The sequence below is a fragment of the Zonotrichia leucophrys genome, chromosome Z, assembly GCF_028769735.1.
Source record: "Zonotrichia leucophrys gambelii isolate GWCS_2022_RI chromosome Z, RI_Zleu_2.0, whole genome shotgun sequence".
NCBI classification, from domain to species: Eukaryota; Metazoa; Chordata; class Aves; order Passeriformes; family Passerellidae; genus Zonotrichia; species Zonotrichia leucophrys.
Window position 1 is genome coordinate 56050343 of NC_088200.1, and position 25636 is coordinate 56075978.

General features: G+C 42.7%; 2 protein-coding genes across 2 annotated transcripts; one reads left to right on the forward strand and one right to left on the reverse strand.

Moving 5' to 3' along the window:
- Positions 1 to 320: 320 nt before the first annotated feature.
- Positions 321 to 12568, reverse strand: FUT10 (fucosyltransferase 10). The gene is made up of 5 exons (XM_064736558.1): positions 12436 to 12568; positions 10337 to 10540; positions 9380 to 9665; positions 2804 to 3639; positions 321 to 1544 (listed from the first exon to the last, which is right to left on the reverse strand). The coding sequence occupies exons 2-5, from the start codon at positions 10415 to 10417 to the stop codon at positions 1320 to 1322; spliced, it is 1428 nt and encodes a 475-aa protein (XP_064592628.1). The 5' UTR covers positions 10418 to 10540; positions 12436 to 12568; the 3' UTR covers positions 321 to 1319.
- Positions 12569 to 16325: 3757 nt separating this feature from the next.
- On the forward strand, positions 16326 to 25168 carry FNTA (farnesyltransferase, CAAX box, subunit alpha). Its single transcript, XM_064736293.1, has 9 exons — positions 16326 to 16493; positions 17196 to 17281; positions 17831 to 17945; positions 18810 to 18914; positions 19585 to 19711; positions 20048 to 20196; positions 22232 to 22294; positions 22799 to 22970; positions 24459 to 25168. Exons 1-9 carry the CDS (start codon positions 16345 to 16347, stop codon positions 24588 to 24590), a joined length of 1098 nt encoding a protein of 365 aa, XP_064592363.1. The 5' UTR covers positions 16326 to 16344; the 3' UTR covers positions 24591 to 25168.
- Positions 25169 to 25636: the final 468 nt, after the last annotated feature.

Below are 25636 nucleotides of genomic sequence, written 5' to 3' on the forward strand. Positions count from 1 at the left end.
TTGCCACTATTTGGCTACTCCTTCATAAAACAGAAGCGTGTTTGACAGAAATTTTAAAATAGCCTGGTGCAATGAACAATTCCATGGAAATTTCACACAGGTGAAACTCTGCCTTTCCAGCAATGTAAAGAACCCTGGATTAGTAATTCCATTTGCCTGCATCATCATATGCAAGCATGTGTACGAATGAGTGTCACTCATCTGAATGGCTTCACACAGTTACTGCCATTTTGCAGATCCTCTGAAAATTGACTCCTCCACAGACTGAAGCTGAAAGAACTTGGAAAGAAAACTGCAACAGTCTAAATACCAGTCAAAGGTGTGTCTTTTGGCAAGCGATGATTAAGATCACCAAATTTTATTCTTCATCAGATTAAGTAACTTGAGGTTTTGTGTGTTAAAACAGGAAGGCTGCCTTTTTCTCCTTGGACCTACTGAAGACTTCAGTACCAATGGACTCTGTATTATCCCTACCCTTTTAATTGTATAATTTCCTGTTTATACACGATACAAATACTTCCATCAGCATACAAATACATCATCAGAAAGGCAAGAAGACAAGTCAGATCTAAGCCAACCCTATTTCTGGGTTGTAGAGATACTCGTGTGCTCTGCTTATTTTTAGCAAAAGATGGTGGGTAAATCTGAGCCAGCACGTTTTCATTCAATCTGTCCCCGGACACTAACAGATGGTGCTTCCTCGTGCCAACCATTAATGTACGTTACATTGGCACTCAGTGTCAGGACACAAAGCCCGCCAAGTCCCTGCTTAAATCTGCTGATGCCAGGAAATTGGATAATAAACAGCCAGGCAGGGACACAGTCCCAAGTTTTTAGTCTACCTTCAAAGCAGCACAGAAGCTGTACCTCTGCAATGGTGTCAGCTGCTCTGCACTTTATGACTATCAATGCAGCAAAAGAGGGTCATGGACTGGGGAAAAAGGGGTCTTGAGACTAGGCAGGTATGTATCTAAAGATGAAGGGAGAGCCATCTGCTTCAGGGTAATTAGCTGTGTGCTTAAATCTGGGCTTTGAGAATCCTGACAACAAGGACCTTAATGCCCAAACAGTTGAACAAATGACAATTAATATGAATCATTCTAAATATAAACATATGCATATATATGTGCATCTATTACCTGGCAGAATGATTTGACTGTTTAGCATTTCTCAGTGCCCCTTGAGCACTGAACATACTAAATTCACTCTCACAGGTCTACTTCCCATGGCTACTAATCCTAAATTATAAGGTCACCTGCAAAAGAAAATTCCACAGAACTCCTCTGAGGCGCTCACTCTGATTTACAGGTCTGTTGTGTTTATTCTTTGAATACAAGCATCCAAAATTCTTCAGCTGTAAAATTCTTGTTCCTTTCCACCAGGTGCCTCAGTGCCCAGGCTTCTTTCTTGGATTGCTCGAAGCTTGGTATCCACATCTTTTGGAGAGAAATCCAGCCAGGGTTTGATGATGAGAACCAGAATGCCTCTGGTTTGGGGCAGCTCAGATGATTAACCTGAGCCTCCCACCTCCGGGGCGGCCATCCCTGGCAATGAAGACAAATAAAAGGGGTTATTCAGGGACCCAGGCAAACAGAGAAGAAAGGTGATATGCCATTAGTAAACAGTCCAATCATATCAGTTATACTCTTCTTCCTGCTGCAGGCTCTACCCATGTCCCTGTGGAAGGCTCCCCTTAAGTGTCTGAGACAAGATCAGTCATGCTGACAAGTCATGCATCTGAGTCTCAGATAAGGTTTGGCTGCAAATGAGCAGCACCAGCCCACTCAAAATGAAATTACAAGACAAGGAGTTATATTTTCATATTTATATTCTGGTTCCATCTTAAATATGCACACACTTACTGAGATTCTTTTTCTAAGGGAAAAAAAACAAGCCATGAATCTGGCCAGTAGAGTAAACTGGTTTTCATAATTTTACTGACTAGAAAGCGTCAAAAGCACGGGGAAGGAATACCTGTATCTATCTATTCGCTACCTTTCCATGGCTGCATTCCTTACTCAAAGAGAGAACATATGTCCAGATTTGCACCAGACTTAAACAGAAAACTCTGGTTAAGTGTAATGCTTGCCAGTTTGTAATTCTCATCACTTCAGCTCACCTTAATAACTTCAAAAGATTTCTCTATCTCCCCTCTACTGGCTGACCATTTAATGTATTGCTCAGATGGTCATCAGCTAAAGTACGGCTTCTCACAAACACACAACCTGGCTTAGAAACTGTTTCAGTGTTTAGTCACCAAATGTGCCCACAGACAATGGCATGTGAATGTACCCACACATATAAAGAAACTGACAGTGATAAGAGTGCTTAAGACAGATCAGAAGACATAGATGTATAGTTCAGTTCCCCCTTCTAAACAGGTGTAATCATATAAAATTGCCTAGGGCAAAATTGAGTTTAGTCTTAAAACACCTCCAAGGGTAGAGATCTCACAACCTTTCTGGGCAACCTCTTTCCAAATGTTCCAGATCATCTGAAGAAGGTCAACATGTTAGGCTACTTTCTGCAACATGGAAAAAATCTCCTCCCTGAACAGCTAAGCCTGCAGCTGAAAATGATCACCAGCTCAGTGGTCGATGTCATATGCTCACACACTGCACTGCAGCACTGTGAGGAACACACATTCTCAACAGCTGTTTACATGAGGATGTACAACCCAATGGCACTGGAATACCATGGCTGTCAGCTAGCTGGAAATCTGGTAACCAAACTTCCTGGGACAAATCTGACCCTAATGCCATTTTAAAGCCTCTCTGGGACACAAACACAAATTCACACATACCTTTTCTTTCCGTCTGATGTTTTCCCACACTCTGTTACAAACCATACACTCAAAGGTGTCAATGTAATTGTCCTGGGTGATATCCTGCACTCCCCACTTGCGTTCCTTCATTGTTCTAAGCAGTCTTGGGTTGGAAATGTCCCCTTTCAGTTTCCATTGTAGATAGGACTCATATTCTTCATCATTTGTATCCAGTGTTTTGATATAGTGGGCCAGATCCCGAGGGTGTGAAAAACTGGATACCAGGATTGCACTCTTGTTACTAGGAAGCCAGTCTACAATGCTGGGAGACCCAAAGTACACTGGCACTACTCCCAACTTCAGTGGCCGCCAGAGTTTTTCAGTGATGTAATCTTCACAGATAGCATTTTCAAAAGCAAGAATGAACTTGTACTGTGCCAGTATTTTTAAAAAGTTTCCGTCATCCATGGCAGCTGGATTTCTGAGATGCTGAGGAAGGTCTCTATTATGCAAACATCCCCCATAAGAGTCTACTTCGATGTGGCACATCAGCTCACGCACATAGCTGTCCCGGTCAGATGGGGGGTTGCAGTCAGACTGCACGTACACAAGCGGTGCAAGCCTTTTCCTCAGGCTGTTTTTCATCTCCAGAGGGATCATGAACCTCAATGACTTCAGGACTTCTATACCCTCAAGATACTGAGTGGTCAGTGGCAGGTGAGAGTGGCGGCTAAATGTCGCAGTGTGGTTGAATAAGGTGATGGTTGCTTCATGGAAGAGTTTGTAGTTGTTTTTCGGTGACTCTTCATGGAAAAGGGCCCAGTCATGATAGTCTTTACGAGGAAGAGGTAAACTGTCTGTACTGAAGTCAGTACCTAGACAAAAGCCAACAGTGTTCATCCTGCTCTTATGTATCATGTGACACTAACTACAATGACAGAAGTCTAGTTTTAATTTAGTATCAGTGCTACAACCATCACATTTCTGACACTATAAGGCAGTTATTTCAAAGAATGCAATTAATGCAAAGGCACAAGAGCATAATGACAGATAAAAATGAATTTCATAGCAGAAGAACCTAGAGAAGTGGGATCAGTAGTTAATATTAAAGTGGTTTCCTTTCATGTCATATTAGTTTAAAGGCCTCTCATTTCAAAGGATCACTAGGAATTCCATATTTTAATGCACTGAAATGAGACTAGAAAGATATTTAATAATCCCTTGGTTCTCTAAACAGGGGAACAGATGGTATTTCCTCTGTGATGTGAAGAAAATGGTTACCACAGAACTCAATTTGGTTCTAGTAATTAAACAACTAAATGGATGCTAAAATCCTGGACAGGATTAAGAAGATAAAAATAATTACTTCGAGTTTTTAAAAGACATCATACTGTAGAGACTTAGGAACTACTAACTTTTCAAAGAGGAAATTAAGAGGTGATGTATCACAACTGCCTACCAGATACATAAAGAAGTAGCCTCTGGCAGAAGACAGATCCTCAAATTAATGCTAACAATAGAAGAAGAATAATGTCTAAACTCTAAAAACAGTCAACAGCAGAAATTGGGAAAAGTGTGGTCGAAACCTTAGGACAAACACAGATGACTTTTCTCAAAGGCTGGTCTGTACAAAACTAAGTTGAAAGTACCAATTCATTAATGCACTGCTTGCTCTCCCTTCATTATTACTGCACTGCACTCTCACGACCAGCCTTACTGCAGATTATATGCAAATTTGCCCCGTTTCTGTCAAGATACTTCCTCACTGTCCTAGAACCGTATCTGTTTTCTACTTAAGAAAAGGCACTAAACATACAAAACTTTTAGCTAATATTGCCAAGCAAGACAGGTTCAAAAACTGAAAATAACACTGAAGAGCTGGTTCAGAAAATATCACAAATTCTTATCTTCAGATAAATTACCATCTGTGGCAGCCTAAACTTTGTGTAGCAAATTCCATGGATGGTTGCATCTGGGACAATTGGGAATATAAGGTCTTAAACAAGTTGTGATTAAACCAACTAAGGGGAATGGCCAGTAAGCAGCAGATTCTCTGGAGGCAGAGTAATGCTTTCTCCATGCCAGCTTCGCTCTTTCACCATAAGACAAGAGATGCACAGCCACAAGAGGCAGGGTCAAACAGTGGCCATATCTCTACAGGGGGCTATGGACCACAAACAACTGCAAAGCACCTCAACTCTGACCAGGAACTCTCCATAAGAAGGCTGCACATGCCTTGTACTGTTGCAGATACAAAAAATTCCCATCCCTGGGAAGGGATCTAGGTGTTCCCATGCCAATTTAAAAGTATATAACCCAGTACACTCTTTGTTTTGCAGGCCCCTACCCTCAATGAATGAAGACTGCAACCATCACTCCTATCTTGGACATCAAAATTGCAATGATCAGGAATCATCACTGGATCCATCAGAGGTGGTCTTTTTCCTCTTCACTATCTAATTCCTTCCTTTTATCTCTTCCTCTTCTTTTTCTTTTCCTTACATATTTTCTTCATGAGATTTTTATACTTTTATAGGAAAGAATTAGAAGAGCCATATACCTCCTTTCCACTGCAATTAAATTGTTTCGAAATAAACCTGGATAATCTATACACACCAGTCATCCAGAGTGGTTTCATTCTAATTCACCCAAGGAATCTATTAAAAGGAACCTCAGTTACCATCCTTCAGAGGTGGGTCCAAACACCATCTCACTTACACTTGTAACTTTTCACTCTCCATTTTAGAATGGTTTGAGGTCTACCCCTGACCTCAAACCACTGATGGCAAAAAGAAGGGGGTGCTGGCAAAAGTCTTACACAGAATACTGATCTAAAAACGAAGATATGAAGAATATTTTTAAAAATGCCCAGTGGTCCTGGCAGATAGATGAGCCTGCCAAAATGACTCCAAGGACAACCTTATAAAACTAATATGAGACTTCATTACTGCAGCAGAGACAGAAGTTAGCTGTCAGAAATATAAAAATCTCCTATAGAGCAAGATCCTTCAGGAACATCAGGTGGGTGTCCGGTTTTCGGCTGTTTGGATGGCCTGGAAAGGCCTGGGGTGGCCTTGGGGCAGCCCGCGCTTCAAGGACGAGAAGAGGCTTCAGTTCTTTTCTCGGTCTCAGTGTTTATTAATTGTTTATCTAAAAGATTTTCTCTCGGCCCAACAGAGGTCTGCTCAGCAGCCAGCCATGAGCACACTTCTCTAATTAACTAATCCCTTCACCATTCACCCCGGTGAAACCCTCCTATCCTCATACAGGTGTCGTCTCCTGTGTAGGATCAAAGTCCAGCCACCAGACACTTCTGGCAACATTCCAGGACTCCCGAGCCCCCCAAGGGTGGTCTCGGTGACTCGGCACCTCAGTCCTGAGGTGCTGAGATCCCACAGGTGGGGATATTTAAGGCCCCTAAACATTGACCTTCTGTCTTCTGCTCAGGTCCTAAGTCCTCAGCACTAAAAGGATGAAAGGGTATGCCACTCAAGAAAAATGCTATTTGGTTCTTCTGGTTTTGATGTGTTATCTTGTTTTTGATGTGTTATTTTGTGACAGAAGAAGGTGAAGAAAACTGAAAGTCAATCAAATCCTCATGTAGAAATTCATAAAGTCTGTCTGGCTTTGAAAACACTTTGTTACAGGTGATGCCAAGAGAAGAAACAGTGCATACCTACAATAATGAAATGCTGTGGATTGAAATCCCAGCACTGCAGCTCGGTCTCTTACAAGGGTGCTCCCTCTTTCAGGTAGTGTTGCAGGGAAAAGGGGATGGAAACACAGACAAGAATGAGAGAAAGACAAAAAAGCAACACATAAAACTTACCAAACTAGGAGACAGTTAAGTCAGGAAAAGAGAAATGTAAAGAAAAATGCACTATAAAATCTCAGAATCTCAGAATCATTTATGTTGGAAAAGACCTCCAAGATTATCAAATTCAACCTTTGACAAATGACCACACTGTCAACTGGACCATGGCACTAATCCCATGACCAGTTGTTTCTTGAACAACCCCAGGGATAGCGACTTCACTATCACCCTGGGCAATCCACTTCAATGTTTAACACCTTTTTCCATGAAAAAATTTCTCCTGATGTCCAACCTAGATGTCTCCTTGGTTCAGCTTGAGGCTGTGTCCTCTCATCCTGTCACTGGTTGCCTGGAAGAAGAGGCCAACCCTCACATGGCTACAGCCTCTCGCCAGGGAGTCATCAAGAGTGATAAGGTTACCCCTGTGCCTCCTTTTCTCCAGGCTGAACAACCCCAGCTCCCTCAGCCATCCTCACTGAACTTCTTCTCCAAACCCTTCCCCAGCTTTGATGCCCTTCTCTGGGCATGCTCCAGCACCTCAATGTCTTTCTTCAAATAAGGGGCCCAAAACTGGACACAGTACAGATCAGAGTGCATCAGAACGACTGAATTTAATACAACACTTAATCGACCTCAGTCCAGCAAGAAGACAAAAAGGATTAAAAGGAAGATAACATCAGCATGCCCCCTACCCCATGAGACGAAGGAAATAAGGAAGCACATGATGGAACAGAAAAAAGTACCACAAGACTAGAATTATGAGCAATTTCACTTCCTAACTATTAATTTGCAAATCTTAGATATGCAGAAGGCAAATATATATGCTGCTAGGAGAGGTTATGCATTTTAGAAGACATCTTCCATTCAGAAGTCATCCTCCAAGGACTCAGTGCTCCAGTACAGAACAGCTGGACATTCCTTCTCTCTTAGGAACAACATCCCTGAGGTCCTGACAGTTCCAGCTCATGCTGACTGAGTCACATTGACAGCTCATGATAAATACTATATTCTATGAAACATGTGACACTGAAAAGGTGGAGCTGGGAATCTCTCCCAAAAGCAGAACAAAGTCTAGCAAGGAGATGCCACATTTCATTCCAAAAAAAAAAAAAAGACATTGACACTTGACAAAGTTATCACCTACACTGAGGGGCTCCCCAGGCCAGGACAGTGAGTCAGGACAAGCTGCATAAAAGCTGGTGTTCCTAACAAAGCAGTTGTGCTGGGAAACATCAATATCCTGTATTTTTGCACAGTGCTTTTCTTAATCTTTAGATCATTCTTCTCTTGACTAGCTTACTGATCCAGTACTGGGGAAATTATTGCATTTTTTTGGAAGGTGAAACTGCACTCTGATCCAGCCTTAGGAGGAAATGCAGATACCTAATTTTCACTCGGCAGGCTCTTTAGAGGGAAAAATCTGTAAAAGTAAAATATGCCTTTTTGTAGACTCACAGCTCACTGCATCATGGCAGGGGGAGAGAGGGAGAGAAAGAGAGAATGAAAGAAAAACTCTCTGTTTTGGCATTGTGAGATCATTTACTGTGGTTTAAAAATAAGTAACAATTTTGCATATTTTGACACTTTCCTTTACAAAATTTATAGGCAGCATCACTATAAAAAGAAAAAAAAATCTACAGGGAGAGTCTTACTCCCAGTATAAATTGTCAAATTGTCTTTTAAAAATGTGAGAGTAAACTATGTCCAGAAGCCTGCTAAAAATGAAGAGCAACAATCCTTCTAATACTGAAAAAGACAAGTGAAACTACTACTAGAGACCAAAACACCAGACTTTACAGCTTTCCTGTCATGCAATCCAGTTTTCTTTGTCTTTAATTGGGTCAGCTTCTCATTCCTTTGCTGTTATTCCTTTGCTTTCATGATTAACCACCATATTATCTGATAAAGCTGACCTACTTGGAGATCTAAAAAGATCAGTGATGAGAAGTTTTTGTTTCACTGATAACCACAAAGCTTAGGGCCCTTCTTCCCTATATTTCCACCTATATTCAGATTCACCTGTATTCAGACTGAGTAAATGAGATTCAGTATCCTGATTTATTTCATTTCCAGACAAAATATCTGAACATACCAGTCAGAGAAAAGCGTTTGAATTTATTTTTCCACCTAAAACTTATTCTTTCTTTCAAAAACAACTGTATGGGGGAAAAGAACAAAGTTGATGAAGTAAGATCTACTTTTAAATGATGCATCTTTCATGCTCTGTAGACTGTATGTAATGGGAAGTCCCTGGCAGAGCCAAAGTGGCTCAGAAGATTGCACTAACTGCTGCTCCCTGTATGGAATCAATAGGTTTCTTTCACTACATTCCATTTAGAGTCTGCTAGTAATTTCTTGGCACTTGAGGCAGGGGAGTTGCACTGTTACCAGAGAATGCATTATTTTTAGACAAAAGACTTGCCACAAGTGCAACAAAGGCCTTGCAGAGTGTCTGCTAGGGGTGACAAGCCAGAAGACTGGAAAAAGTTGGCTTAATCTCAGACTGTCTTTAAATGCTTTGGCAATGACATGAAATTATCTTTTCTTCCATGAAAAGGGAGTACATGTGATTGGAAAGCAGCATGAGACAAGGCATCAGTCATATTACAGATGTACATGGTCACTCTTCAAAGTAGTTTTACAGAGCACTTGTAATGGTATTCAGCACCAAAGAAAGTTTAACCCAATGAGCTGCATAAATTTCCTGTTCTAAGTCATTGCCACCAATAATACTTAATCCCTATGGGGAAAGAACTAAGCAGGAGTAAAAGTTACTTCTTTAGAAACAAATAGATTCTTACCATAGAACAGAAATGCTCTTGTCATCGGATTGTGCTGGTAGGTCTTGTTTATAGTAAAGAAGCAAACATCCTCTCCACACTGACCGAATCTCCCTGTCTCTCCAGTCAGGGGAGACCACCAGAGCAGGACAGGATAGTGATTTACATTAGACTCTGTCTTGAAGCTGCTGTAAAGTTCCTGCTTCTTAAACTGAAAAGCATGTCTCTCCCCAGGCTTCAATGGGCTGCTGTGCATACTGGAGATTACTGACACCTTATTCTCTGAATTGCCCAGTTCGGTGATAACCTTCAGGGAAATAAACATACATATCACAACACATCACTGTCACTAGCCAGGACATCTGCTTGCAATCCAGAATTAAGGTATCAAGCACTAAGTCAGTATGTTAAGTTTCTGTCAGTCAAATGGGATGCATTTCACCGACTGCAAACAAGAGGTCATACATCAGAACAGCAAAAGCTTTAATTTTAAATTGTAAGGAGAAGGCAGAAAATACATTTCTGTACAGAGACATGGCCACATCGTATGTGACTTAACAACACAACTTCTGTTTTCTCCCTGGAAAATGCATAGGGAAGAAAACAGCCCTTCAATAGCTAGGTTTCTTCTGAAAATTAGCTGTTAAAAAACCCATTACAGCCTTGTCCCCCAGCCTAAGGAGTTCAAACACGTGAAAAGAGGAGGCAATGCTGCATAGAGGCAACACAACACGGCATGGTATGTTGCAACATTGCTGAGAAACTCCTCCGGGAGCTAAGGATATATACAAGAAAAGTATTCTCTGGGTTGTGTCATTTCCAGAGTCAGCTATCACCACAAGGCCAACACTCCTAGCAGAGTAACTCCTGGTGAAGCACTGACTAGTATGGAAAATGCCCGTCGCCTCTCTCATGTGACAGAATTATCTCCTGCTTTGACAGCAATCTCAAATATACCCCACCCCCTTGCCCCTGTACCTGGAGTGTCAGCACAAGGAAAAAGGCAGCTGCAAAGCAGAAGCAAGATGCCCAAAGTATCTTCCTCCTCATCCTAATCATGCTGCACTACCAGGCCTGCCAGAGCAGTTACATCGAGGCATTAGGAAGGTCAGCTCATCCAAAGTCTTCACTCTTTGCTGCTGGGCTTTAACACTTCATCCTTATTACTCTTCATGGTGACTACTGCTGAAAAAGAGTAGAGCATCAACACAGACAGCTACTTCAAAGCTCAGTGGTTAGTTCCATGTCTACTCATAGCCTTCTGTAGGTGCCAGAGCCATAATTTCAGCCAGCTATCCAGAAAGCAGCCTGCCCAAGACAGCACTCTTGCTCACAAAGGCCCAGGCACATACTCTCCCAGTAGACATCCTGGACATCCTCTCATCCTTGTAGTCAGTGTAAGGAATGCTGATGACACTGGCTCAGTAGAGTGCGAGGGCCACTGCTTTCATGAGTTTCATATGTCAAGCTGTGCTGCTTTTCAGCAGACTCACAAACAGGGAAGCAACGAAAGACTTTCCTTCTCTGGGCAATCTCTGAAAATGCTCCTGGAAAGGCACACAACTACCTGGCCTTGGTCTTACTACACTTCAGTCTTCTGTGACTTCTCTTCACAAACATAAAGAAAGCTCATGGAATATGCTCTGTGTCCAATGCATAGAGAAAGTAGCCACACGATACACACACAAATTCAGTTAAATTTAAAAAGTTCCCCTTTCTGAGTAATCTGCACCTGTGTTGGTCTGCCTCTCTTCAAATAATTTTCCCTTCCCCAGTGTTTTTTTTGGCTTTCTGAGAACCCTACTGTTTTCTTGCTTGATGGATGTTTCTGCAAAAAAATCCCAACTCGTGGCAGCACAAGTTGTAAAATTCCAGCCACATCTTGAAAAATAAAAATAAAGGATGGTAGAAAGATATGACTGCAGCACTTCACACAGAGATGTACAGTTTGAAAATGGGGGTGTTCTGAAAATTCAGAGATATGACAAGGAAATTTATGCTCATTTTCCTGCCAGCTTTCCCCCCATCTTAATCCCAATCACAAAGTTCTAAAGCCCTGACAAAGAGGGATGGGTCCCAAACCTACTTCCTGCTGTACTATCAGGGTGGTACTGACAGCTAGAGGACAAAAAATATTCTTTTTCTGCTCTTCCTGGCACATGAGTTCATCCCTTTCCCTCAAACATCAGAAAGGCCTCTTTAGCAAAAGCTGACATGAAATCCTGCTGTGCAATTCTGCTCTGCACAGGCCAGCTGCTTTTGAAGGTCTGTGTGGGTGTGAAAGTGCATGGCTGCCAGTTAAGTGCTTCTCAGATCAGGCAGGATTCTCCATAAAGCCTCTGCACCTTCTGTGCCTCTGCAGTACAGCCCAAAATCGGCAACAGGAGGGGAAGGGGATGAATTCTGCCCACTGCTGTGTTGGCATACCTGGAGCTGGACAATATTTTTAACACCACATATCTTACCAGGCCAGTGCATGGCAAAAAGCAAGATTCTGATGATCCACTGAACACCGTCCTAACTCCTGCCGTGCTAAAAGAGTAGCAGTAACTGTCACATTTTCAGGTTCTAGAGGGGGAACTGACCATAGCATGGGTGTACTCCACCTATTTACCCAGGGTACACTGAGCCACTTCATTTTTGCATCTGCAGTCCCCAACATGCAATACTTCTGCCCAGCACTGCGGCGCGCACTTGGCCTGGGCCACGCAAGGAAAGCTCTGTCCCGTCCCAGCGCCACTGGCAAGGATGACCTTGCAAAGCTTTCCCACCTCTGCCAGGCTGAACGGCGGCCCTGAGGACTTGAGGGAAGAAGGATAAATCACCACCCCACGCTGCCCTGCGGGAGCAGCAGCTCTCTGCAAATGCTTCCAAACTTCCTGCCAGCTCTGGCCCCCGCCTCTCCTTCCAGCTCTGTGTCGCCGCAATTCTATGGGCTCAGCATCCCAGCCGGGGTTTTTCCCGCTCCCCGAAATGCTGCCCCTTCCGTAGCCGAGGCTCTGCGCATCCCGCAGCCCCGGCCCTGCTCCCGCAGTGGGTCGGGCATCCTCCGGCCGGGGGCCTGCCGCCGTACTCACCCCGAGAAACTCGCTCCCGCCTCACCGCCACCGTCTCCCTCTGGCCGAGTCTGAGGGGGTTTGGGGTGTTTTGCTGCTTTTTTTTTAACTTTCAACTAGTGCACCCACTTGGAGGGCGGAGGGCGGCGGGCGCGGGGCGGGGGCGGTGCGGATGGCGCCTCCCTCCGCCCAGCCGCGGGGGCGGGGAAGGGGTCGGCTCTGCCCCGGACCCCCGGGGCCTGCACGGGGAACGCGGAGGAGAGATCGCCATGAGAGCGCCGTCACTTCCACGCCACCCGACTGGTCCTCTGCAAACCCTCACTGCAAGACCTCACCCAGTTCCCAAAAATAAATCCGCCCCGGCACTGATTCCTATAGCTGTTTGCATAATAGCGCGCTTTGCGGTTTTGTGGGGTTTTTTTTACAACAGTGCTGGCGCTATCCTGACGGAGACTTTACATGGACTGCATGAAGCCAGCGGGCAGTCAGAAAGAGAAATGCGTCACGGCAGCTGGGAAGCCCCGAGGAGCTGGGAGAGCCGGCCCGCGCTCGCCGAGGGCAGGGCGCATCCCTCGTCCCTCTGGAGCGGGGCTGCGGCAGCGCCCCGCAGCTGAGACCCTGCCGTGCTTCCAGCCTTGCGGGGCAGCCCTGCCGGGCCGTGCCTGCCGACCAGGGAACGGTCCTGTCTGCCCGCTCGGGGCTTCCTGAAGCTGGGAAACACTTGGTGCACTTGGTGCACCTCTTACTCTTTACAGATGTTTACTCCAAAAGCCTGGTTCTGCAAGGTCAGCTCAGTACTTACCCACCAGATAGAGACTTAGGAACCACCCGTTCTTGTATATGTCATTCACATATTGCATACACACACATTTGTATTAACATAGAAATACCTGATACCTATACGCTTCTCCATAGGTACTTATACAGAAACACTTGAAATGAGGCATCTGCTGTTTCTAACCCAGACATGGCAGGCAGGGTGATTGCAAGGGGTGTGGAGGGAAGCAGAATTCCAGAGGAGGCAGAGGGGACACCTGCAACTCAACTGAAATGCATGACTGATAAAAGCTGTAGAAATTTTATGCACACAGCTCATCTCCTTACTCTGGGTGTGTAATGCTGGCAGCCTTCCTGAGAGGATCAGAAGGGCACCCAGCAGGCAACTCGAATCCAGCCCTCTGCAGCAGTGTCCCTGAGACCCGAGCCATGCTGGCTCTGCTCCCTTTCCACTACAGCTATCCTTGCCAGTAGCCGCTTTGGAGCAACACCCACCTCTTACCTGCACCAGGGAGCTCTGATTTCTCTCTGAACTACCAGTCTCCTCCTAAGATGAAAACTAACAAGCAACACTACAATGCTGGGACATACAGATTTACTTATACGCCAGTCTTTGTTTAGAGATTAATCCCAGCTCTTGTCCTATTTGTCTCTTCCTCCCAAAGGTTTTAGCTGTTGGAGTCATATTTTTAAGTAGAAGCTTTCAGGCTGGGTTTTAATATTATCTTTGAAGTTGAATATTATCTTGAAGCATTTACAGATATTTTACCTGAACATGAAGGATCTCAACTCACTTTTAGTGATGAGGAATACAGCAAGAATCTCCAAGTATTATTTTGCAAAGCAAATTCACGTGAAAGCAGAAGTCTGTGAGGACTGAGGCTAGCATGGCGCAATGAGAGTGTAATTCAGTAAATTAAATTGAGTGGTTGGAAATGGATCAGAGACCTGGTATGTTTTATGGAAGGACTTCCTGTGATCCCACTGCATTTTGATCTAATGTAATTTAAAATTTTGATCTAGTCTGTAATTTAAAACTTAGTTATATTCCTGGCTTTCACTTTTCCTCAGCTGACGGACTCTCACAAAGGCAAAACTTAATTGTAAAATGCCTCAGCTTCCGTCGACAGGCGTGACTTTTCTCAGTTACTGTCCCTCAAACCTTTTGAAGCAGTCCACAGACACAATAACCCACATCTTCAGACTGAAAATATAGAACTGACTCCTGAGGGATAGCTTTTTGATCTGCTATCCATCCCATGCCATACACAAGCTGCTCTTGGACCAGCTCAATCCAGGGGCTGGCCTCAGAGAGACTCACTTTTGTTTCTTGTCCTGTTATGCCCCTCTGAGGAAATAAGCTCTTATTGCAGGATTTGGTTTGTCTGTAATTCATGTTAAATAGCTGGTAAAGATGATACCAGCATAAGCAATGGCAGGGCCAAATCATCATGTAGGAATTCTGGACGAAAATTACCAAAAAGCACAACTCTAGCTCAAATAGCAGAGCTAATAAACCAGATTTCTTAAAGATCTGCATTTCGTGGTGCCCCCTATCCATGGAGAGCTGTTGGTATCTAACAAACGTGCAATACAACTTGTCTTTCCATGGGTCAGGAACAACAGCTTTTCTTTCTGCTCTGCCTCTTACAAACAGGATTTACTGCATTTGAGGTTTCTCTCATTCATATGTACACATTTCCTCTGATCTGTTTTTAGTACACTTTGTTTCTTTTTATGCCTGTGTTTGTTCTTCCTGTCTTTTTTTTATTATTCTGCACTTTAGAACATTTTTCTTTCTCTTATGTCCTGCTGGGTATCCTCTCTGTCTCTAGATATGCCCATTCCCTCTCTGTTGTATTCATAGTCCTGTTATTCAAAGTAGCCTTTCAGTAGATTTCTCTGGTTTTTATCCTCAATTACAGTAGTAATTCTAATGGCAATATCCTCAGTTAGTATAGTCTATATTACTGCAAGACCCAGAAGCAGCAACTACACTATGCATTCCAAAGAGTCACTGTATGAACATCCTGGCAGGAGCAAATTAAGTCCTCAGAAAAAAAACAGGGCAGAAGAAAAGGCAGGGAGACAAGGAAAACACAGAGTTCAAGTGGCTTCCCAAAGGAGACAAAGCTGCTCATTGACACAAGAACCACCTGTGGACCTGATTCTTCCTTGTCCTGGGTCTTGTGTCTCCAGTTGCAGCTGTGCATTTATAGTCCCTCATTAGCACTGTGGCACCATTCTTCTTTTCATAAAATCACCGTAAAATATGTGAAACACACAGCGGCTCAAAATTAAAGACTTTAACCATTTCCACCACATATGGAATGATTTCCCACCTCTCTGAGAATGCTGTACAGATGCAGATGTATGCACAGCCCTTGCTACTGCACATGCTCCGCCTTTCTTTAATTCTCTCCATGCTAATGCATCCCAAAATGCCCCAGATTACAAACATCAGCTGTTCTCCCTAATGACTGTCCTCAGCTACTTTGGCCTGCTGACCAACAGCACATCAGGGGATCACAGAATCATTTAGGCTGTAAAAGACCTCTGAGATCATCCATCCTGTCAGCTAGACCATGGCCCAGTCTATGGCTGGTCCATATCAATGTCTAATCAGCTTTTCTGGGAAGGAATTCCTCCTGATGTCCACCCTGAACCTCTCCTGGTGCGGTATGAGACTGTGTCCTGTCACTGCCTGTGAGCAGAGGCCGATTCCCATGCGGCTACAGTCTCTTTCAGGTACTTTTAAGAATGACAAGGTCACCCCTAAGCCTCCTTTTCTACAGGCTAAACACACCCAGCTCCTACTGGCTCAGCTGCCTTCTCCAATTTCTCCCACTCGTTAAAGGCGGCTGTTTCAAAACCTCCAATTTCACTTTTTTGCAGAGTCAAAATTCCTCTGCCTTGTCCTGTCCGATCGTCTGAGGCTAAGATGGCGCCAGGCGTTGTTTTCCCTCCCCGGAGTGAACTCTCCGTGAGGACGCCCGGCGGGCGCTTCCCGGGCGGAGGGAGGGAAGGCAGGCGGGCACCTTCCCGGGATGCGCCACACGCGCCCTCCGCGCCAGGGGCGGCGCTGTCGAGCCGCGCTGCCGCTCCGCCCCCGCCTTTGTGGTGCAGCCGGGTCCCGGAAGCGGCGGCGGAGCGATGGCGGCGGACGGGAGGGCGGCGGGGGCGGTGGAGCTGCAGCCGGAGGGGGACGTGGAGGGCGGCAGCAGCAGCGAGCCGGAGGGCGGCTTCGGGCAGCTGCTGGAGGAGGAGGAGGATGGGGAAGATGCGGGCTACGTGCTGTACAGGTACGGCTGCGGCGGCGCGGAGTGGCGGGCGCGGGCTGGGCCGGGCGAGCACGGCGCGGAGTGGCGGGCGCGAAGTGACGGGGCTGGGGCCGGAGGAGTGGGGAGCTTCTGGGAGGGCCAGGGACACCTTTCACTAGATCGAGTTGCTCAAGGCTTTATCCAACATGGCTTTGAATGCTGCCAGAGCTGGTGCATACGCAGCTTCTCTGGGCAGCCTGGTCCAGTGTCTCACCACCCCTACAGTCAAAGAATTTCTTCCCAATGTCTAACCTAAATTTTCCCTCTCTCAGTTTGTACCCATTACTCCTTGTCCCATCATGACAGTTTCTGACGGAAAATCCCTCTCCAGCTTCCTGTAGGTCCCGTTTAGATACTGGAAGGCTGCTCTGAGGACATGACACGGCATTCTCTTCTCTAGGCTGCACAGCCCCAACTTTTTCCGTTTGTCTTTTTGAGGATGGTCCAGCCCTCTTTTCAACATCGTGGCCCTGCTCTGCTCCAACACCTCCATGTCCTTCTTATGTTGGGGACACCTTTATGTATTTATATGCTGGTCTGTGTTACAGACTATAATGCAGCTAAAATAGTAGGGACTGTTCAGAGCAAGGATGTGTTACTGGACACACGTTCATGCATGCCATGGTTTGAGTAGCATTTTGTGCATTTTAGAAACATTGAAAACACAAAAACATGTATTTACAGGGACAGGAAGGAATGGGCTGATATTGAACCTGTTCCTCAAAATGATGGGCCGAATCCTGTTGTTCAGATCATCTACAGTGAAAAATGTAAGTCTTAAATTTATTGTGCCCTTAACCATTGTTGGAACAAGTCTTCATGTTTTGGATAACATTTTCTAGAGTGATACTGTGAAGAAATTAATTAATTGTGTTACGGTGCTTGTGTGTGGTGTTTTCACCAAGCATCTTTGAAGCTGAATCTTCACCTGAGATGTTAATAGCCAGGGTTCTCCTTTAGAATCCTGGCTTAAGAGGTAATACAGCAGACAGCATGGTTCATGTCACAAGGCATTTCCAGCCCACAAATGGAAGCAAAACATGAAGTTCTTGCAGCTGGTGAAGTAGTGAGAGTAAGCAGCACAGATCTTTTATGATTGTTTTGGCTATTATTCTGATGGTGTGCTTCTAACATACTTGTGCAGCTTTGTGGTCTGTTAATATCCTGCACAGGTCTCAGTTGAAAATGCTTTCAGATCCATAGGTATGAATTAGTTTTACAGAGGTGTATGTAGAGCACAGAAAGTAGGAAGCAATTTAAAGGATTATTAACCTTACCCCCTATGCAGGCTATTGGCTAAGATGCTATTCTTTATTTAGTCCGAGATGTCTATGATTACTTCCGGGCTGTTCTGCAGCGGGATGAGAGAAGTGAAAGAGCTTTCAAGTTAACAGCAGATGCCATTGAGTTAAATGCTGCAAACTACACAGTATGGTATGTAGTAATCTTGGTATTATTATTTCTGTGGTCATTCAACTGCCTACCTTTTCAGTCTTTAATGTTTTGTTCATTGAATTAAGGCATGCTTAGTTGAATTTACACAGAGGAGTAGAGTACCTTTCCAGTGAGCTTCCAAAGAAAGCCCATGTTCAGTATGTCCCATGCCTCATGTTAAGTCAGTGGTTTTCATTCATTTGGCTCTAAGGATATTATCAGTCAAGGTCAGGGCTAGCCACAAAAAGGATGTTGCTGTTTAAAATTAGATTACTTACTTGATAATGTGTCCATGGCAAAATGCTGAAGATGCCCTCAGTTGACTTTGAGAAGAGGCATAAAAACATGATGGCAAATAATTTATGTATTTACTACCAATAATAAAACTACTAATACTTTTTGCATTTTAAAAGATCTGTCAAGTTACGTAATAAATAAACAGTGAATTTCTGATATTCAGAGTAGGGCATTTTACTTACAAGCTAACAAGTACTTCTTGTACATCTTCATTCCACTAATTTCCATAAAATCAGAAGGTTCGCATTGTTTCAAGCACAGAAGTCTTAGTTTCTGTGACAGAAAACTATCATGGGTACAGATTAACTTGAACATGATTGTTACAATCTTGATTATGTAGTGTTGCAACCAGTCATATCCTAGTTCAGTGCTGTTCCATAATTGAAAGCCCTTTAACAGAACTAGATATGTGGTTAAGGATTTTCCATTAGTTTTAGTTTTAGATTTTTGCACTGTTTTTATCTCAGTATCATTTACAAGAACTGTGAACAAAGGTGATTCCCTGTTCTTGTCTGTGAATTATAGGAAAGTTCTTTTGCAGTGTTCAAACACTTGACTTTTATACAGGCATTTCCGGAGAGTCCTCCTGCAGTCTTTGGGAAAGGACCTCCATGAGGAACTTAAGTATATTACAGCTATCATTGAAGATCAGCCAAAGAACTACCAAGTCTGGTAAAATCATGCTTTCTTTCCTGTTCTTAATGTTTTGGCAGATAATATTTGTTTTGTAAATTGTCCAGTTGTGGTAGAGGAGTTAAATGGAGTTGCATCATGTCAAAGCTCCTTTCAGATATTTTTTTCTAAGCGTATGATTATAACATGCTAAGCAGGTGTTGTTTTCTTGTTAATTTCAATTTTTAGACTGCCAAAATAAGTCTGACAGGTAAAAAAACCAAAAAATATTTGTGAAAAGGCAACTGAGAACACACACATAAATTAGTATCTTATCTTTTATTGTGTTTTGGAGTTTGCCTGCCTGTTGTTGGGTTTTTCCCAAAATTAATAGGAATAGGCGAAAGAGCAATATTGTTATTGCTAGAGAAATTATGCAGTAGTAGAAAACTTTACTCTGCTGAAGACTTTGACCATAAGTGTGAAACTGTTGTTTCAGGTGACTATTACTTGTCTAAAATGAGATGATTGGCCATGGTGTATGTGTGGTTAGAATTTTTTTAATATGTGTCGTGCATTTCTCAGAGCCAAGTGAAATGTTCTGGTATGCTTAATTTGAAGTATTTAACTAGTGGGGTTTTTTTCCTAAGTTGTGCACTTGCTATAAGCTGCTGTTATATAGAACACACACTCACCAAAAAAATTTAGACTTTGTTCTTCTCATCATTAGGCATCACAGACGGGTGCTGGTTGAGTGGCTGCAGGATCCATCCCGAGAGCTTGAGTTCATAGCTGACATTCTTAACCAAGATGCCAAAAATTACCATGCCTGGCAACACAGACAATGGGTTATTCAGGTATTGTATCCACAGAACTCTTGATTCTTTAAATAACCTGTATTTTAAATGTGTGGCAGAGGTTAGCTATAAACTTTCCTTTTAGGAAATGAGTTCAAAGAATTGAGTTGTTGTCTACTTACTGTTGTGTGTGTGAATTTAATGATGAGCTAATACCATTGTGTACCACTGAGCGTGTAGCATGTTCCTAGCTCACCTGCAGACTTTTTTTTTTAACTTTCTGTTGATTTCTTTAAAAAAGGCTCTATCTGATGTTCAGGCAACTTAAGAACAAGAATGTATTTAAAAAATAAAAACTTTTGATTGTGATACTTTCTCTTCCTTCCCTTTCTGTAGGAGTTCAAATTATGGGACAATGAACTCGACTACGTGGACCAGCTTTTGAGAGAGGATGTGAGAAACAACTCTGTTTGGAACCAACGGCACTTTGTCATTTGCAACACCACTGGCTATGATGACCCCGCAGTCCTAGACAGAGAAGTCCGGTTAGTAATGCTATTCAGGCTCGTATTAAACAGTATCCATTACATGAAAGCAAAGGAATACTTTCGCAGTCCCCGTGGGCTTTGTTTTCTGATTTTTATTCACTTCTGGGACTAACATTCACAGTTAGCAGAACAAGTGTCAGGCTGAAGCAAGCTCTGCTTATCCTCGGCAAGCTGCTATCATGAATCGGTTTTCCTGGCCTGCTGTTTATTGTGCAAACAAAACTTTGGGGTTTATGGTGAGCTAGTTATAGTAGGACAGGCTACAGAAGATCTGTGACACTGCTGTGCTGTTCATTAGTATTTTCTACTTTCTACTCCTGGAAAGTTTGGAAAGAGGCACTCTTCAGCTCTGGCACCTGGAGCACCCCCACCCTCTTCCTGCTTTCCTGACCTTTGTGTCTGCAGCAAATAAAACGGTGCAACTACCTTTGTTTTTTCTCTTAAATATGTTACCACAGAGGCGTTACCATCATTTCTAATAGGCCCAGCTTTTCTAATGGTACATCCATCCTTGGAGCTATCAGAGACTGTCTCTGATAGACATGGAAGAAGCTACTGGCTGCTTCTCACAGAAGCCACCCCTGTAGCCACCCTCCGCTACCAAAGAAACAGGCCATGCAAACCCAATACAGTGACATGTTTTGTAGGAAGAGGGGTTGACTTTTATGAGGAATGTGATGCAGCTGGAAAAATAAACCTCTCAGGAGTATGTGGTTGGCACAAAGAGAACTGCCTCTGTGAGATGGCTAGTTTCCAGGAAAAAGAGTTTTGTGCTCACTGTTTCTAGGTTGCGTGTTTGTAACTGAAGACAAACTGGGCTTCTAGACATATTTTACTACCCATGGTGGTAAGAGAAGCCTCTTCATACGGTTTTCACATCTCAGACTGCTGATTAGGGTTGATGTTTATGAGAAGATATTTGTCAAAAGTGAAGAAGCAATTAAGGTACTGTGATTTTTTTATAGAGTTATTTTTCAGAAGAAAGACTGAATCTCTGAATCTTTTGGTGAATTATTCACAGAGGATCCCAGGCCTCAACGTCTTCCACGGTTGTCTTTGCAACCTTCTAGAAGTTTTACTTCTCTTCCAGTTTATAACATTCCTGTAGATTGGTGAATCTGAACCATTTCCATGACTTAGACTTTGATAACTTCAACTTTTTATCTCCAGAGTTTAGATGGGCATCCTCTCCCGATCTTGTCAAGATAATTGGGTACCATCTAAAGAACCAGACTGGCTAAGATTAAGATTTCCCAGATGTCACTATAGAAATGCTGGTTGGTTTATAAACTCGTTCTTTGTCACAGTGACTGCAGAATGTTTTAAAACAGTTTCAGTTGTGGGTATTTTTTAGTACTCTTGATATATCAGATACTCCTCTATTTGCAGCCTCTGAAAATCATCAGAATGCCTGGTTATGTTGGGAAAGGCCAGAAGATAAATCTGCTTTGTGTAGATGAAATGTGGCTTTGTGGCTGTATTGGAGGTGCCTTCTGTTGCTTTGCTTTTATAGCAATTGCCTCACTGTTGCTTTCACAGAAATGCTGCAGAAAGCTGTGTGAGCTGAAAGCTCAAGCTCTGCCTTTCTGTGCGTTTGCTTGAGTGCAGCCTGAGGAAAAAATTCTGCAAATAGGTACTGAACATACCACTTGTAGTCATATTAACAGAGTTCAGTTATTCTGGCCATTCTCAGCCCCTTGCCATTTCTGAGCATCAAGATGTAAGTTACTCCTTTACCATACCAGGAGAGTGTATTATGTTGTTTCCTCAGTGTTTTTGCTAATAATTTTGAGAACTGATTCATTATTGTGTAAATTCCAGCAAATTGAACACTTAAAACATAGTGTCTGCTTCTTTGAGACTCCTGATGATTATATTGTGAACGATTTTTGATCTAACCAGGTGAGATGATCTACAAAAAGAGTGTAGTATAGGCTAGAGATAAGCATTTGGAAGCTTCTGGGCACATTCAGGTAATTTCTAACTGCATTGTTACCGGTTGCATTCATGACCCATTACCTTTTTCTTGCAGATACACTCTTGAGATGATCACGGCAGTGCCTCATAATGAGAGTGCTTGGAACTACTTAAAAGGGTGAGGTGTATTTCTCCATGAGGCAAAGAATCTGTGGAAGCTGTCTGATGCCTACTTCTTAATTAAAAAGATTTTTTTTTCTTTTTTTTCTAGTGTAGTGTGCTTAAGCAGGCAGACAAATACTGTCACAAAGGATTCTTATATTCTAACCTAATTTCTTTGTAACTTTTCACTAAGCTTCTGGCCCTGTAGTTCTTGCAGAAGGACCACAAGTACTTCTCATGCTTTTAAAAACTTGACCTGTAATGTCACTGTGCTAAAAAGCATAGATAGGAAACAATTAACATACTTTCAGTCTAATTCCTGTTCAGTTGAACAAAAACTATACCAGCTTACTACAACATGAGGCTATACTAGTTCTGCATGCTGCTTACTTTCTGACTTACTTATATTTGCAGCCTGATTTCAAACCTAATCTTCAAGTAACAGAATCATAACAAAAATGCAATTGTTCACACCAGATTTCCCATCATTATGTGCCAAGCCTCTTAACCTCTCTTCTAGGATTCTACAGGATCGTGGTCTTTCGAAATACCCAAATCTGCTGGAGGAGCTGTTGAATTTACAGCCCAGTCACAGTTCACCCTATCTGATTGCCTTTCTTGTGGACATATATGAAGATATGCTAGAAAACCAGTGCGATAACAAGGAAGAAACACTGAACAAGGCATTGGAGGTACATTTTGAAAGCTTGGTTTTTCTTCCCAGGGATGCTGCCTATTCCTGTCTGGTTTTATAGCTTGACAAAATGAGATTGATTTTCATAAATAGAACAGGTTAGTTGTTAATCATGAGAAGTCTATGAAGAGTTTAACACAAAAACCAGACAACCACAAGGATCTAATGAATTTAAATATAAATAATAACTAGCCAGTTATTAAATTACTCTTAAATTTTCTTCATGTGATGGTGAAGGAAGGTCTCTAATACTACCTGCAGAAGAAAGAAGATGTTTGAATAATAGAGGAGTTTTCAATGTTTACTTTATAGCATTAACTCACTCTCTTCTCTGTAGATTAATGAATTTTTCTCAGAATATCCATGTCCAAACAACCTCAGTTGAGCTCCCATGGCCCTTCTCAGCTCTTTCTGAGAAAGTTGACAGAATTAGCTTATGGCCAGCAGGCACCGGGGTATCAGTAAGAAATGTCAGGCACCATTTCCTAGAGAGCATAAATTACTTCTGGCAATGATGTGTATCTCCCAGAGTTTCACACTTGGCTGTTCCTTGTTGCAGTTTGTAGCATAGGTTTTACGAGAACACTTTCCATTCACTGTGAGACTGACTTGAACTTGAAGTTACTAGAACTGCAGTTCCACCTGGAGTCTTTGTGTTCCAACATTTTTCTTTCCCATCATTTTTCATTGTTGTGTTCCAGAACCAGATTGTAAACAAGTGCAATTGGCTCCTTTTATACTATTTCACTAATTTTAAGTTCGCTGTTTAAACATCAAAGCTCTTAATTTTTTAACTCCATTTCACAGAGTAAGGCAATGTCATCTGCATAATAAAAGGGAATTTAGTCTGAACATTTGTAGTGTTCAGACTGTGTAAAATTTACACAGCTTGTCCTGTAAGTAGTATTGATTTCTACTGTGCTGCTTACTCAGATAAAAATTTTAAAAAAACCCAAATATGTAGAAGTATCTGCACCAGCTCTTAATGTTGCATGAGAGAGGGTTACTGACTTGCAGGGAAACCTTTTTGGGAAAATCTGCTGAGGTAAAAAACAGAAATAAAAGATCTCCTGTCAGTCCATCAAGAGGCAGGATGATCTTCCAATGTTTGGAATTAAGTGGTTTACAACCTGTTGGATGACTAAAAGACGTTCGAGGTTCTCAGGAAGTGTGTAGTATGCTGTACTACAGGGTGCATTAGGCTGGCATGGATGATGAGTGGTAGGCATGGGAGTGAGTCAAAGGGAACTCGTACAACTGAAATGGGCCTGGAGGGATTTTTGTGCAGTGTCAGATTGGTTGGCTACCAACTGGAGTTGTCATTAGTTTGATGTCATTAAACAGTTTCAAATCCCATGAATAAAACAAATGTTGCAGAGGAACATATTTCTAACACTATCTGAAATACAGGTTGTATGCATTCTATAATTAAGGATTTTATAAGCTTTTCAGTTTAATACTCCAGTCTCTCGTTTTTCTTTCATAGTTGTGTGAAATTCTGGCTAAAGAAAAAGACACCATCCGAAAAGAGTACTGGAGATACATTGGAAGGTCCCTTAAGAGCAAGCACAGTTCAGGCACTGAACAGAGCAGTACACTGACGGATAAAGAGCAGTAACGAAGATCGAAGAAAACAGTGTTAAGCTTTCAAGCTGTTCTAAAGCTGTACTAAGTAGGGTCATCAACAAGTTCAAAGTCCATTTGTAAGTATTGCAATGGGAGAGGAGTGCAGACTGCTGTATAGTCCTCAGTTGCTGCTGCTACTATTGATGGCTCTAGCTGCAGTCAAGAAATGTATTAAGGCTTAATTATTGAAATGTACCAGGTAGAGGTTTTAGTTCCTAACTAAAAATACTTAAATGTATACCTATTACATTGACAGTGCTGAGTTAATGGTTGGCCTTGATCTTAAGAGGTTTTTTCCAACATAAGTTACTCTACAAGCCTGTGAAGCACTAAAACCATGTCTCATGTTGTGGCTTACCCACTTGTGGTTCCTAACACTGTCTCATGAGTTTGCTGCAGTAGTGACTGCAGGTAACTTCTAACTATAGGGGATATAGAGTAACCTGATTAGTGCAAGTAGGCGCTGCAGCTGTCACCATGTGTGGGAGCAGCTGTGTAACACTGTCAGCCTATGCTGTTGTATGCAACTAATACCAAGTGTAATTCCTTAATAAAAATAGAGAACTTAGAGCATTTGTCTGATTTTTTAAAATGTGTTTCTTTTGGTCCTTGTAAGTGCATCATTTGGTTTTTTCAGATGCTAATAGAGGTAAAATATCCCCTTGTGTAAGTATTGGATTCTATTGCATTGAGATGTCTTTTGCACTAGAGTATTCTTATCCCAGAAACTTTCAGGACACCTGATATATTCAGTGGAGCCCTGAATTCTTCCCTGGACAGACAGGAAAAATGCTTTGAGGATCCTGGAGAAGGTGTATACCTACATCAGAAAAATGCATCTACCCTGTTTTCAGCAAATGGTTATTGTAAACTGTGTTCTTATGGAGTGTTTGTCTGATAAGAAGTATTTTATTGGAAACGATCATAGACGGAACAAACAAGTGCTGGTGTTTATTAGTGTCGTGGTTTGACCAGGAAGGAGTGGGAATTCTGGGACAATTCCTTAATATGCTGTCTTTCTGACACTAAACATTAAAT